General features: G+C 45.5%; 1 protein-coding gene across 3 annotated transcripts in view; it reads left to right on the top strand.

Moving 5' to 3' along the window:
* Positions 1 to 9,363, top strand: part of C1H4orf19 (chromosome 1 C4orf19 homolog) — an 85,301-nt gene extending 75,938 nt beyond the window's left edge. For all 3 annotated transcript variants that reach the window (XM_059163778.1, XM_059163795.1, XM_059163786.1), the window contains exons 3-4: positions 5,936 to 5,989; positions 7,009 to 9,363. In XM_059163778.1, the coding sequence (XP_059019761.1) occupies positions 5,958 to 5,989; positions 7,009 to 7,906 (930 nt within the window). In that variant the 5' untranslated portion in view covers positions 5,936 to 5,957 and the 3' untranslated portion in view covers positions 7,907 to 9,363. The remainder of the gene's footprint in view (positions 1 to 5,935; positions 5,990 to 7,008) is intronic.
* Positions 9,364 to 15,760: the final 6,397 nt, after the last annotated feature.

Genomic DNA, 15,760 nt, shown 5'->3' with positions numbered 1-15,760 from the left:
CTTGGAGCAGAACGCCCTTGACCCTGAGAATGACCCAAGGGAGGTTTTTCAGCTTCCCCAGCCAAAAAGGGAGGAATTGAGTCCCACCCATCTCTCTCAGCTCCTGCACTCGGGTCTTTGTTTTGGGCCACTGGGTAGTGTGACCTCAGGTAGAAAATCTACTCATCCTTCATTCATACCTATCCCTCAGCAGGCATTTCTTCATTTGAATAGCAAGTGCAAAGGGCCTGTGGGTGCTAGATCCTGCCGGGAGTTAGGCGTTGCCTGCGAGGAGCTTGGGATGGGAAGGGGAGGCAGACAGCAGAGGACGCCAAAGCACTCGTCCCCTCTAAGATATCCGCGGAGGACAGGAACCATCCCTTGACCTCCAGGTGCCTGGTACTGGTTACTGAGGGAAGGTCTTCAGGATATACTCAGAATAACTAAATCCAGAAAAAATTGGTGGGCTTTTGGGGACCTCCCTTTCAAAACCTTTCCCCTGGGCTTCCTTTTAGGGAATATCTTAAGATCAGTGATTTCCCATCAGTGGTTGGTCCTAGTCTAGGGATACACAGAATGAGAGCTGACATTAGATTGGTGCTTTTTTTTTTTTAATTTCCCATTTTTTTTCTTTGAACTTTTCATTCTGACAGTACGTCAGATTTACTGAAAAACTGTCAGAAAAGTTCAGAGAACCTTCCTATACCCTCGACTCACAATCCCCAAAAGTTAACATTTACCACATTAGCTTGGTCCTCTCTCTTTCTCTACACATGCACACACGCACCCAATTTTGTTTCTAAATCATTTTAAAATTTATAGACCTCATGCCCTTTCCTCCTTAATCCTTGCCTGTGTGTTTCCTAAAAACAAGGACATTCTCTTATATACCCCAGTGCTCTGGTCAAAATCAGGAAATTAATACTGACTTAATACTGTTACCTAATCTACAGGCCTTTTTCAGATTTCAGCAACTGTGTCAAAAATGACCTTTTAGCAAAAAGCATGTGCATTTCATTTGGGCCATCGTATCTCCTTAGTCTTCTTTAATCCGGAGTGGCTCCTCGGTCTTTGCCTTTTCTACTATTCAGAGTACAGGCCAGCTGTTTTGCAGAATATCTCTCCATTTGGGCTTAACAGATGTCGCTTCACTCCTCCACCCAGTTTACGTTATTTTGGCAGGAAAACCAGAGACGTGGTACTGAGTTCCCAGCACGTCCCATCGGGGGCACCTGGAGCTGGTTGGTCTCATTGATCGCAGGCAGTGTTCCCTTTGGTTATCGGTCGCAGGTGCTGCGTGCTTGGTTTCTTCACAGCCCACATACTGTTTGAGCCTGAAGCATGTGCTGGGGAGATGCTGAAACTAGCCATTCTGTTCCCCTCAAACTCTTACCCACTAGTCTCAGCACGCATTGGTTCTTGCTGGAGTCATGTACTGTTATGGTGGTGATTGTTCTGGTCCCATTATCCCTTGTGTGTGTGTCAGCTGGCTTTCTACTTACAAGGCAGAAATCTCCCTTTTTAAAATTTCTATCAGCGAGATTCACAAGTCCTCGTTTTATGCAGTGGGTTATAATCCTTTGTATCTGTAGGATTTATTTTGATGCTCAGTTGTTCCTAATTTGGCCAGTAGAGGACAACTGGAAAGAGGAACCAACTCGGTTCTTCTTTCCTTTGCCTCTGTCACTCCTTAGGACTGTCCCTGTTCACAGGCAGCCCTGGCAGCTGGGCTGAGCCTTTTTCTGTGTCTCTTCTTCTGCACAGTGGCAGAAGAGTGACTCTTCGTGGTCTTCCCACCTCCCCCAACCCTCACCACGTTCCCCCTCATGGAACAGGATTTTCCAACAAGGACACTTAACTAGTAACTGACAGAGCATTAGTGAGTCCATCCTCAAACACAGGACTGTTTAACTTCAACACAAAACGCAGGGCAGAGTCAACCCCCAACACAGGACTCCGCGGGCGGGCGCCTGCAGCAGGCGGACATACCATCCTAATGGTATTTGCTTTTCCCCTGTGTAAACCAGGTGATGGTTGCAAAGGATTTGCCCTTTGCTTCTCTGTTGCTTTTTTATATTCCAAAGAGAAAGCAGATTTTGATTCTACTAAGTAATAAAAAGCACCTGACAACTTAGCCCTTGCCTTCAAGCTAGCTGTTGTCAAAGTTGAGGGGGGAGGAGAAAGCAGGTAGACTGTCCATTTTGAACTCAGTCTTATTTCAAAAGAGCATATATTCCGCCTCACCTCTCCTGGCCCCCCCATTTTCACATGTCACACCAGACAAAGAATATTCCATTTTCGCTCCTGGAAACAGAAGAGCTTGTCGCTCAAAGCAAGATGTGGATGTGGACAGGACATATGAAAAAAGAAATATATTGGATTTGTTATTAGGAATCTTCATATAAGGAAGGAAATCCTAGATACGGGCAGGCAGGGGTTGGGTATAAATACCCACCCTTTCCGTCCACGGTCACACAGCCTGGGACGCAGTTGCCTCAGTGAGGGAAGGAATGCCACTGGGGAGGGAAATCCCCGGGTGTGTGAGCGAAGGCCAAGCCCTGACCAGGAAGAGGCTGTGTCTGCTGGCCAGAGAGGCTCGGAGCATGGCCCTCAGGTAGGAGACCAGGTCTGGAGGAAACCCATGAGGTGTTCCCCGAAGGCCAGTGGTAGGGGAGAAGCCAAGCTAGAAACTTGTTCTGGAAAGGGGAAACACCGTCAAAACACATTCCATGGCTTTGAAGAAAAAAATAGAGATTCTGTAGTTTTTTGGGGGGGAGGGGGAGGAGAGCCTAAAAGCCACAGGTGACTTGTAAATCCTGCAAGGAATAGGGATGCGGTGGCCCGCCCCAGTTGGCATCTTCAAACTCAGCAGTCATTGCATTTCCGTGCGTGTGGCTCACAGGCCCAGGCCCCTGCAGCAGCGGGGGGTGGGTGCCAGGCTTCTCCAGGTCGATCTTGGTCAGCCTCTGACACCTGCAAACACAAGGTGTGGCTCAAGGCCTGCCCCTCCCCCACCTCCTCCCTTCTTTCTTCTCTCTCCCTTCCCGGAAACCTTCCCTCCTACACCTCTTGAGCTCCCCATCCGAAAATTGACCTCCCAGATATTTTTACAGCGATTAATATTTCACGATGGCTGGGTTATGGACATTGGGGAGGGTGTGTGTTATGGTGAGGTGCTGTGAATTGTGTAAGACTGATGGTTCACAAATGTATCCCTGAAACAAGTAATACATTATATGTTAATTTTTTAAAAAGTAAAATAAAATGCTGAATTATCCGTTAAAAACTTTTATGAGATTTTAATCAATTAAAAAGTTTCTTAACAAAGGAAAAAAAAATCTCACGATGGCTTCAAGGACATTATGATGACCCAGTCAGTCCTCTCTCAAAAATTTCAAAGCCTGGTTTTTCCTTTTTTTTTTTTTTCACCACCTATCATTCTAACTGTGTTTTTAAAGAGAGTCCAAGATAAATAAAAGTATTGCAAGCGGGAAGAGGAGCAGGGGTCTGGAGCAGGGTGGGGGAGGGGTGAGAAGGAGGGAAGCCGGGCTGATGGAGGGGAGGAGGCGCATGTGGTATTTGTTATCTGTCCTGTGTGTCCAGCTGATATGTGAATGATTAGCAGAAAATAGGCACAAGTGGGAGCAGAGGCTGGGAACAAAATTCCGGGCTCTGGAAATGGGGTCATTGAATCGAGAGCGCTTTGAAGGAGGAAATGCTTGTACGCAGGGACCGCTGGCGGAGCTCGCTGCCGTCTCTCCCTCTGAGGAACTTCGTGGCACTAGGGACTTACATCTTTCAGTTGGTGCCACAGCTGATAGAAATATACCGTGTGACCCTTATCCAGAAAACAAGTATTACTTGGTGTTGCGAATGCGTTTGTTCATGTGTGTGTTGTGGCAGCTAGATTTTATCTTTCTTTAGTGCAAGGCTTCCATTCTTTTCTCTTTTTTTTTAAGATTTTATTTATTTATTGGGGCGCCTGCGTGGCTCAGTGGGTTAGGCCACTGCCTTCGGCTCGGGTCGTGATCTTGGGGTCCTGGGATCAAGTCCCGCGTCGGGCTCTCTGCTCGGCGGGGAGCCTGCTTCCTCCTCTCTCTCTCTGCCTGCCTCTCTGCCTAATTGTGATCTCTGTCAAATAAATAAGTAAAATCTTTAAAAAAAAAAAAAAAGATTTTATTTATTTATTTGACAGAGAAATCACAAGTAGGCAGAGAGGCAGGCAGAGAGAGAGAGGAGGAAGCAGGCTCCCCGCCGAGCAGAGAGCCCGATGCAGGGCTCAATCCCAGGACCCTGGGATCATGTCCTGAGCCGAAGGCAGAGGATTAACCCACTGAGCCACCCAGGCACCCCCATTCTTTTTTTTTTTTTTAACGTGCTGTGTCCAAATAGGTCTGAATAATAAGTATGTGCTTCTTGTGAAAATTAACTCATACACTCTCCAGCAATGCTATATGGTAAACATATCATCATTCCCATTTACAGATGGGATAGCTGAGGCCCAATATCATACAGCCAGTCGGAAGCAGAGCTGGGTTCTGAACCATACACTCCAAGTAAATCTCCCCATCTCCAATCTATGATTCCATCGGCAAAGACTTTTTTTTCTTTTTTCTTTTTTTTTTTGTCATAATCAGTAACATTCACAAGTTCCAGAGATTAGGATAGGCTAACTTTGGGGGGCCACTTTTTCAGCCCTCCGTGGGAAGGACATAGGTCCCCTAACCTACCCATCTATAACCTCTTAAAGAACACCAGTCATGGGGCGCCCGGCAGGCTTACTCAAAGAGCATGCAGCTCTTGATCTCGGGGTTGTGAGTTCGAGCCCCACATTGAGTGTAAAGATTACTAACAACAACAACAACAATAACAACAAACTTAAAAAAAAAAAAGAAAAGAAAAGAAAACAAGAGAGCACAGGTCATTTACCATGTGGGTAAAGGCTTGTGAAGCGGTTGTGAGGGCATCCTGGGAATCCAGCCATGACTAAAAGAAGACAGAAAAAGGGGCTGGGAGGCAGCAACATAGCCAACAGTGAACCACTTGTCCCTCTTCCTAGGGTGTGTATCTTACAGGGAGGGAGGGACCAGGGCTGTAGATTCTGTTGGCCTTTTTAAAGGCTGTAGGTTTTAGAAATGGGAAGTGACTTAGAGGTTCCTCCACACCAGAGTTTTGGCTCTTCAGAGGCAAGATCAGAACAACAGGATCAGTTCTACGTGGAGGGAAGATGTGAGTCAGAGGCAAGCATCGGGAAATACGACACTCAGAAAGGGGCAGGTGGGAGATAAAAGTGGCCCAGAGCTGAACCCACCTGCTGCCTGAAGGCCCCCAGGAGCCCGTCCTTGAGCTGTAACAGCCTGGAGCCCTTGGACTGGAGCCAGGGATGGCCCAGTCATGGGAAAGGCAGCACAGGTGCACTCCAGTCTGGGTGAAGCTTGGAATGATGACCGCAGCTGTGACCTCCTTGGATGTCTGCTGTGGAACACGGCGGTCAGCCACCTTACCCAGATGTCCTTAAACGCTGGAGTAGCTAATCCCTCGGGAAGGAATCCTCTCTTCTCTCTTTCACCTCCCGATGTGGACACATTCCCGCATCCCCAGCGCAAGGCGGTGAGGGAGGAAATGGTACAGACCCTTTTCAACCCCGCTGTTCTCCCCCTAGCATTCTTCGCCTGTGTGGCCTCCTTTGCCAATGGGAGACGACACAGGTAACTGCCAGGGTTGGTGAAAGGGCCTGGCCCAGAGACCGGTGTCCGTAGGTGTTTGAGAGCTCTGAATCCGCGGTTGGGATAAAGGAAGGGGTTCCTAGGAACCCTGGCCTCCCTGACTCGCACGTTATCCTTTTGTCAAAAACTGTGACTCGACGAACTTGGAGTATCTGGGGCAGAGAAAGCAAACGTAACTCCTACTCACCTGCCATTCACTGTGTTCTTTCCCTTTTAATTTTCTTTTCCAGACGGTAACACAAAATAATCCAGATGGGGTGCAGGTGCTGTAAAATGATACAAAGGTAAAGTTGAAAACATAACCTGTCAGTGGAGGAATCTGGGATTACCACGGGGGCCCTCTGAAGACCTGACATGGGTTTAGTGCGTTTATCCTGCTTTGGGGCATGACCAGCATCGCCAAGAAATTATGAGTTTGGAACTGCTTTGATACCATTTAAGGGGACATGTGGCCCCGATTTTTAAACTTACTTTGCTCACCGCTCAGAGCGCTTGGGGAACGACATCATCCTCCGAGAGCGAACTTGGTTTAGGTTGAATTTCCAATTCCCCAGAGAGCTTCAGTGCAAAGAGAAGCTTGGGTTTCAGAAATGGTGCCTGAATGAAATGACATCGCTGAACATAAATCACGCCCGTCACATATGTCCAGATTCCATTTCAGAATAACTGGGATCCCTGAGAATTCTACACAAATGAGAGGGAAAACATTAATTAATTTGCTTCCTTCACAAATAACACTTTTTATCATTCTAGTTCTATATCTATAGCTAAATGGCTGTCTCCTTTTATTCATACGTATGTGAGTGTATAAATTCTATTCTACTGTAGTCCTAATATGCTGGTAGGCTTTATCCAAAAAACGCTATAATAAATATTTATTATAAGTGTCATTCATTCAGTCCAGACTTCATATTTATTATTTTAATGACTGCACAGTATTCCATTAAGGGGATGTGCTTAACCCTTTATTCCCCTGTTATCACACATCTGTTTTATTTCCCTGTTGGGTTGTTTTAAACTCTGTGAATCACTTTGTTGCATGCTCTCTTGGATCTCTTCTTAGGATCTCTTCCGGGGGCAGGGGGGGAGGTACACGTTTACACCAACTCTATCTAATTGGTTTAGACACATGTACAGGCTTAATGGAATAATCCCAGAAATTAACAGGAAGAGTAGAAGAAAGAGCCTGCAAAAAAAAGTATTAATGATGGAAGTTAGTCATTCATAAAGCTAGTAATGAAAAAAGTGAATTAGTGTTTAGCCTGACCCTCATTCTTGTCTCTCCCCCCCCCCCCCACCCCAGCTATCTCTTTGATCCGGTTCAAGTGCCCTCCCCTGGCTATGTCAACGAGGTGAACAGCTGCAAGGTGGATGAAGGTGACACTGGTAAACTGAAAGGCAAGCAGAGCAGCCAAGTCGTGCACAAAAATGAGCTGCAGATCGAGGGCCTGAAGAGGACGGCCAGCAGAGGCCGAGCCTGCAGCGGGCAGGAGCCCCACTGGCCGCCTCCAGGACAGCCCCCTCAGGGGGATACAGCAGGGGGACACTGTGCCGGCAAAGCCGGTAGTGCCATCAATGGCATCAGCCCTGCCCTCGCCCCCCTGCAGCCCACTGGGGATCATGACAGGGGCTTACTGCCTGCAAACAGCGTTGCCCCAACTCACCCCTTCCCAGAAAGAGGGGGCCCGGGACAACAGGACGGTGCGCTGCTGGCCTCGCAAGAGACCCCGGTTGTTCGAAATGGGGACTCCAGAGCTGCTTCCAGGGCGGAGGGTCCTGCCTTGGAAGTACTAGACCATGACCTCCAGATCCCGGCCCCAGATTACCCTCCCCTTTGGGGCTCTGTTGTAGACAAAGGTGATCAGGAAGAAAAGGACTGTCTTTCCAAGAGCCAGACTGAGGAGGACCCTCTGGCAGGAACCCACCCCAGGGTGGGGGAGCATGGTTTGAACATGCCCTTCCCCTTGAAGAGAAGTTGGGATTCCTTGAACGAGGCCGTGTCGACAGACGGCCTAAGCGTCTGCTTTAAAGAGGAGGCTGTTGCTCAGGCCAATTCGAGAACCGAGCGGGAGGATGCACGTGGCTCCCCCCACGAGCCGGGCGGGGACGCGGAGGATGAGGATGCGGCCGTGGCGGAAGCCCTTGCGGCCTTAGAAGCAGCAACCGCCGGAGAAGACGTGGACATGGACGAGGCAGATTAAGGCCCTGAGCCGGTGGCGCAGTGCGCACGTCGGGCGCTCGTGCTCTGTTGACAGACTGGCGCCCCCCCACCAACCCCGGCGGCCTTATGGGTTATTTGCTTGGCTTCCGTTCCAATGATCGCAGGGGGACCTGCGCCCTGGCGCTTGTTGTTCAGTCCGGACCGCCCCGCGGTGCCGACAGGCCGTCACTCAGGGCTCTGGAATAAAAATCAGAGTGGGCGGTGCGGGACTGCCCACCCGCATGCAGGAATTAAAGGGCCTGCTCGTCCACCCACGGATCGATGTTCTTCAGAATGCTCTGAAATCCCAGCGCTTAAGCCCCTCCCTCCTCCCCACCCACCAAGGGCGCAGAATCACAGACCATTCTGTCTGTAAATTCTTTGTCTTGCTTTTGCGAGCCAGACATTGTACCCAACCTGGAAAAGGTAGCTCCCCCCACTGAAAGTGCCTAGTGTGTCCCCAGAGCATGGCTTGCCTTCAGGGACAGTCACCCAGGGAACTAATCACTAACCACTTGTTTGACAGCGAGTTGAGCTCAGCAGCCTTCAGGATGGAGAAGAAGCCACCAGTAAGCAAATGGTTAGTCATTAGCTGCGATATTAAGACACCTTGACCTTAACTTTTTTACGTTATTACTTTTTAATCTCCTCTGGGACTTGGGGAAGCCGGCCAAAAGAATTCTGCAAACCGCTTGTGTTGTATTTGAGTTTTAAGTTCATGAGGTTGGGAAGAGCCAAGAGATAGATGTTTTATGCCACTTAATGTCTGATTCTGATTAAAATATAACAACATATGCGTCTCTCTGTTGTAACTCAAAGGTAGTTCTGATTTTCCCCAGTAAATCTTGATGTTTCTTTCCATTTGGAGAGCCGCACTTCCAAGTGGCAAGTGAGGAGAACCAGTCCATTTGCTGAGGATGGCTTCGGCTGTCTGTCCCTGCCATTCAGACTCATGATGCCACATGCTCTGATCTTATGGAAGGATGAACCACAGCCCTCTCTGGGTGCCAGTCTTCTAATTTATAAAAACAAGAACTACCTTTCCCACATGAGTCAGTGGAGAATTTAGAGGATGGACCAGTCTCTCTAGAAAGATTCGAACATGGAAGATGCCAGCATATGGCATTTCATAACACGGGCTCTGAAATGTGGCTGACCTCGGTTTGCTTTCCAGCTTTACCACATGACCTTGGGCAAATAACTTATCCCTTCTATTTGCCCATTCATGACATGAGAATAATAGTATATATTTGTAAGGATTAAATGAGATTGTGCAAGTATTTCTCACGGTGCCTGGCACATGGTAGGCACTCAATAAAAAGCTGAATCTTATCAGTGAGAAACAAATCCTTGAAAAATGGTTTTATGTCCTCACACCTGAAAACTCTAATACTGTCAAGTGTCTATAATGTCATCACTGCGCTTTGGTGATCCTTTAAATAAAAACTTGATTTCTGAGCTTCCCAGCATCTTTAAGGATGGCGGATGCTTACTGATGCTTACCAGACGTACATTACCCTGGGTTGGTTTGGTGGTCTCTACATACAGGGTCACACTGAGTGCTTAAAACATAAGCTGTTGTCATCGTGAATTGCATCATAGGTGGATTTGCTGTTGTACCAAGTACACTGAGTGCTTCCTGTTTGAGAGTGATCCCTTCAACAGTTTCCCAAAGTGTATCTGTTGGGATTCGGTTCAGCTGCATGCGTTAAGTGGCTTATATAAAAATAGAGATGTATTTACCTCTTCATGTAAACGAAGTCCATAGTTAGCAGTCCAGGGTGCTAGAGTTCCATCCCATCAGCGACCTGTGCTCCCATCATCTTGGCTTCCTTCTCAAGGCTACTGTGTCTTCCAATCCTTGGGTTTTCTTTCCCTGCAGGAAAAAGAAGGAAGGGAATCACCCTCCCTTCCATTTATACCTCCTTGGTCAACGTCTAGTCACGTGGTCACACTGAGACACAGGGAAGGCTAAGAAAACTTTCTTTTCTGCTGGCTGGATTTTCCAATTAAATTCGGGATTTGCTTACCGAGAAGAGGGAGACTAGACATCGAACACTGAGGCGGTCGGCTTGCCGTGTCTGTCACATCAGGTCCTCAGAATGTAAGAGCCCTGGAGAGAGCCAGTTTGCAAGAGGTGTTCACAGTTGGCATATCAGAAGGGCATTGAATTGTCGGTCTAGTGGAAGGACGACTGGACCACGACAGGCGTCCTGACTTCCCGCTGCTGTCTCAACAACAGGAGGATGAAGGAAGAAAATTCAGACGGAAGAGGGGTAGGGTGAGGAATGAGTGCAGACAGTCTCTTTGGCTTGCATAGAAACACACTTCTGCGCTTGGCACGTGTACATAATTTCCCATTTTGAGAGTGCCATGGAGATTTTACCGTGTTAACGGTTCACCTGAGCTTTAAAGATTCTTTTTGTGTGAATAACTGCTTCAGAAACCTTAGCAGATGACCAGGATTTTCGAGTGGTGTTCTTGTTTTTTTTTTTTTTTTTTTTTTTTTTTTAAGCTATCATGGTGCCTTTTGTCTACTCCCATATCCAGGCTGTACCAAAGGATGTCCGAGGATAGAATCTTCAGGTCGAAAAGAAATTCCAGATTTTACCTTTATCCACCAGGTTTTCTAGCAACTGACTAAGCATCCCACTCTGTGTTCCTTCTAGAGCCTGGTGCCACCCCATATCAGAAAAGTGGTTGATTGGCAATAGTGAACTTTTCAAATATTCTGGACAACTTGAAAGCATGGACGCACTCTGAACAGAAGGCACAGGCTCTGATTAGGAGGGGACATCCTGATCTTTGATGATCTAAGCAAACTGTGTCATGTGGCTATTTGCCACTTTAAATCTTGATTTTTGATACAAGATTATTTCTATATTGTGTGCATGTGTGCATGTGCGTGTGTGTCTACATTTTTTACTGGGGAAAGTTGAACTATCATATAAATAAGAAAGTAAATGTTTTTCTCTGGTTTCCAGGACAGATAGTAGCAAACTGTGGTAACTGTCAAACCAGATCTTTAGAGGAATGAGGAGAATCTGAGACCGCTTAGCACACGCCCATTTTGCCCATGCTTAGTAACTGCTGGCCAGCCACTGACTCCCCGTCTTGGCTTCACTCTGCCTCTGACCCAAAGAGTCAGACTGTTTCTCCCGAAGTCTTCCATCAGCATCTCCAAGCAAGAGGCCTCGGAAGAATGAAGGAGGCACAAAATCAAGCATCTGAGCTTCATTCTGAGGTCACAGGAATGAGGTCTTCAGTCTTGGACATGAACTTTTATGATGAAAATGTGGAGCTCTTTGCTCTCTCTCACTCTCTCTCTCTCTCTCTTAAACTCCAGAGTAAACCTCAGTTATTCTGAAACCTCCTATTTTGGAATGGGTGATAATTAAACAGAGACAAGCTGACATTTGTTTCTCCTAGTAAACACTTTCCCTGTTCATGTATGGGAAAAATAAGCTGCACATTGATTGAACTGAATTGGTGAGTTCCTCCGATGCAGGAGGTTAGAATAGACCGCTATAATACGTCTGACCTTCAAGGCTCCCTCAGCCACTTGAAGAAACAACCCTTTAGACATCCCTGTTAAATCTGCTGATTACAGATGATTTTTTCTTTTAAAGATTTTATTTATTTATTTGACAGAAACAGGGCAGGAACATAAGCAGGGGGAGTGGGAGAGGAAAAGCAGGCTTCCTCCCCACCCCAGCAGGGAGCCCGATGCGGGGCTCCATCCCAGGACTCTGAGATCAGGACCTGAGCAGAAGGCAGACGCTTGATTGACTGGACAATTCAGGCACCCTTGAACTCAACCTTTAAAATCCTGAGGGAGAAAGAAAGAGAGGATGTGTGTTTGTGTAATGGAACTTCAATGTCCCCTGGGGGTTGGCTCTTCACTTAGCGCCTGCAGCTACGACTCCTGGGCTCCAGGTCTCAGGGGTTATGACTCCTGGGCTCCGGGTCTCAGGGGTTACCAGCATGTGGCATGTGCCAAGCACTTACGCGTGCACCTGGGTAATTCGAAGAAACAGTGGAAGCAGTCTATGCCTCTTGCTCACTGTGTGACCTTGAGTTTGCATTTCTTAACATTCTTCACCCTCACTTTCCCCACCTGTAAAATGAAGATCCTTCCCACCTCCCACACCAAAAGCAGACATTTCTCCAATTTCAGGATGCTTGTTTCCAAACAGATTTCTGGGCCTCACCTCCCAGAGATTCGGTTTCTGTAGGTCTTGGGTGGAGACCTGGCGTCTACCTGGTTGATGTGGGTAATTCTCCAATTACCAATAAGAAAACCGTGTGCTCTTAGCCCTAATAGAAGCACACTTAAAATTGTACATGCTGTCTTCTTGCACTATGTCGTATACCTGACAAACCAATATTAAGATGGGTTAGGCCAATATCGAAGTTTTAATATTTTCTTCCCAGACCCCTTGGTTCTGTGAAAGCTACTTTGAAAAACCAGTGACTTAGAAGCTAAAATGAACTATCTATAAAAGCACTTTGTAAACAGACAAAACTGGAGTAATGTTTTTGACAACATACACGCGAACCATATACACTTAAAATGCACACTTAGCTGTACACAAGCAAATGTGAAAACGTACACCCCAATACCACTCATTCTCATCCTTTGAGCCTGGTTTTTAGGAAACTTCTGTATTTTCTGCTTTTAAGCATTTTGGAGTAGTTAATATAAAACCGGAGTAAAATATAACCTAGAGACCAGAAGGTAAACAAAGAATTTTATGTATCTCCCTAATCAAAACTATATTTTCCCAATCAATCTGAGCAAGACAGTTCAGCGACAAGCTGATGGGAATATTTGTGTGGTCAGGATCTTGCTAGTTTGAAAGCAAAACCATAAGATTTTCTCTTGACATCAGTCACCAACTTAAAAAAAAAAATCACAAAAATAATTTCATTTCCAGATCCTACTTGTCATTTTCCAGAATAGTCCTGAAGCTACAGAGAGTGGTGCATGTAAACTTTGGTACTCATATAAAGAAGGACAATTTCACAGGTCAAAAAGAGGGTTAATGGTCTCTTCGCATTAACAAATGTGCTTTCCTGGCCTTAAATATCAATGCTTAGAAAGGAATCAGAAGTTTTAAATTACCCATTTACAAAGCCATAAGATCATAGGCTTTCAGATTTTCATGACATCGGCCATTAGCCAGGAGGCAAGCCAAGGACTGCTACGGTATTTAGAATTCTACAAAGGAAAAAATTCCTAACCAGAAAAACTTATCAGCAAAGACACAATTTCACAATAATTTGCCAAATAATACAATTATTAATATGGAAATCTTATTCGGTGATAATTTATGGGAGCCATCGAGTTATGGGTTTGGGCTTCTTAAAGGTGCAAATATAGCTTAACTTTTTTTCAAAACAGCCATTTGTTAGGTGTTTCATAGTCTAAATTGTTCACATGCATTATCTAAGTCCCACTATGACCAGGTGAGTTGCAAGTTATCCCCACTTCACAGATGGGGAAATGGAGGCCCAAAAAGCTATATAATTCGTCCATGGTCACACAGATGGAACAAACTGGTCCTTGTTAAGGACTACATAATACAGTCTTCCCAGGGAGACAGCCACGTTGCCATCAAACAAACAAACAAAAGACCAAATCAAATGTGAAATTTCTAAGAAAAGAAAGCCTTTGGTCTCCATTATTTCAAGGAACACATCAATCACAGCAATAAAGTGAATCTGAGCTCTGAAAGGGGAGGGAACTTTAAAACAAAATGCTGGAGAGAAAGACAATGCAATTTTTGAAAAGTAAAATTATATGTATTGTCCGTTGCAAAAGAAAGGTTATTTTCTGGTTCTGAGGATGATTTTAATAAAGCCTTGAAGAATTAGTCAAGGCTTTTATAAAGTCGCTAAGACTATCTCTTACTAACGACACTTGTGTTTTTAAATGATCATAGGACCATGAATTTCTTTTTCTTTTTTTTTTAAGATTTTATGTATTGGGGCGCCTGGGTGGCTCAGTGGGTTAAAGCCTCTGCCTTCGGCTCAGGTCATGATCCCAGAGTCCTGGGATCGAGCCCCACATCAGGCTCTCTGCTCGGCAGAGAGCCTGCTTCCTCCTCTCTCTCTGCCTGCCTCTCTGCCTACTTGTGATCTCTGTCTGTCAAATAAATAAGTAAACAAAATCTTTAAAAAAAAAAAAAAGATTTTATGTATTTACTTGACAGAGGCCGCGAGACAGGGAACACAGGCAGGGGGAGTGGAGGAGGAGAAGCAGAAGATGTGGGGCTCCATCCCAGGACCCTGGGATCCTGACCTGAGCCAAAAGCAGCCACTTAATGACTGAGCCACCCAGGCGCCCCTGAATTTCTTATCCTACAAAGTCTGAGGTGGACCCAGGGCCGTACATGATGCTTATCACGGGAATAGCCAGTACAATGATGTTGAGATTCCTTTCCTCAGTTTGGCTCAGGACAGTGGAAGTGGTGGCTTTGCCTCCCTCGGGGCCCTGAAGAGACGTCCGTGAGAAAAAGTGCTTCATACATAGCCCGCATTGGATGAATACTAAATGTTAAATCTGATTTTACTACCCAGTGAATGTCGTCTCCCACTGGACCACCTCATCTTTATGCATAAAACTCAGCACTTTGATTGCTATGACCACTAATGAACCATGTTTTGTTTTTAAGATTTTATTTATTTAAGGAATCTTCAACGTGGAACTTGAACTTACAGGCCCGACATCAAGAGCTATAAGCTCAACCGACAGCCTGAACCAGCCAGCTGCCCCAACCACTTCTAATATTTTTTTTTTAATTTTATTTATTTCTTTGACAGACAGAGATCACAAGTAGGCAGAGAGGCAGGCAGAGAGAGAGAGGAGGAAGCAGGCTCCCTGCTGAGCAGAGAGCCTGATGCGGGGCTCGATCCCAGGACCCCGAGATCATGACCCGAGCCGAAGGCAGAGGCTTTAACCTACTGAGCCACCCAGGCGCCCCCACTTCTAATAATTTTAAACCAGTTCCAAGCTGAGTAAATCCTTGTACATCGGTAACAATCATCTCAAAAATGCAAACTGGGGGCACTTTAAATTTAGTATATTTTTTTTATTCATATGATTATTCTTTATTTTTATTATTTCTCTCATTATTAGGACATAGTAATTTATGCTTAGCTACAAATTTAGGTAACACTGTGTTTGAGGTGAATAGTTATAGTGTTAAAACTGACCTATTTCTTTTATCTTTCATTGCCCTGAGTAAGTTTTTATAAAATAAAAATGCATTTAAGACAAGACAGAAACCTTGGGAGGTTTGGAAGTTTCGGTATGTTCTGTCAGAGGATTGGTTTGGTTTGGTTTTTGTTTGATTTGGTCAACATTAAGATATTCATCCGTCATAAGCAAACCCGTAAATTTTGTGATTTGGATATAGCGGTAGGATTCCAAGGACATTTTTTAAAAGATTTATTTATTTATTTGTTTATTTGAGAGAGAGAGTGCAAGCAGGGGCGAGGAGCAGAGGGAGAGGGAGAGACAGAAATCCAAGGAGACTCCACACTGAGCGTGGGGCCCCACTGGGGGCTCGATCACACAACCTGTGAGATGGTGACCTGAGCCAGAAATCAAGAGCTGGACCCTTAACCAGCTGCGTCATCCAGGCACCCCAGTTCCAAGAACATTAACTATAATTTATAGGTTATATATATATATATATATATATATATATATATAGTAATGTTATATACTATATTACCTAAAAGAACATAACCTATAATTTCTCAGCTAGATTCACTTGCAGATAAGAAATCAAGTTCTTTTTTCAAGATTTATTTTTTTTCAAATTATTTATTTATTTTGAAAGAGAGA

The sequence above is a fragment of the Mustela lutreola genome, chromosome 1, assembly GCF_030435805.1.
Source record: "Mustela lutreola isolate mMusLut2 chromosome 1, mMusLut2.pri, whole genome shotgun sequence".
NCBI classification, from domain to species: Eukaryota; Metazoa; Chordata; class Mammalia; order Carnivora; family Mustelidae; genus Mustela; species Mustela lutreola.
Note: the sequence above shows the minus strand (reverse complement) of the source record. Positions and strands in the feature narration are given on the sequence as shown.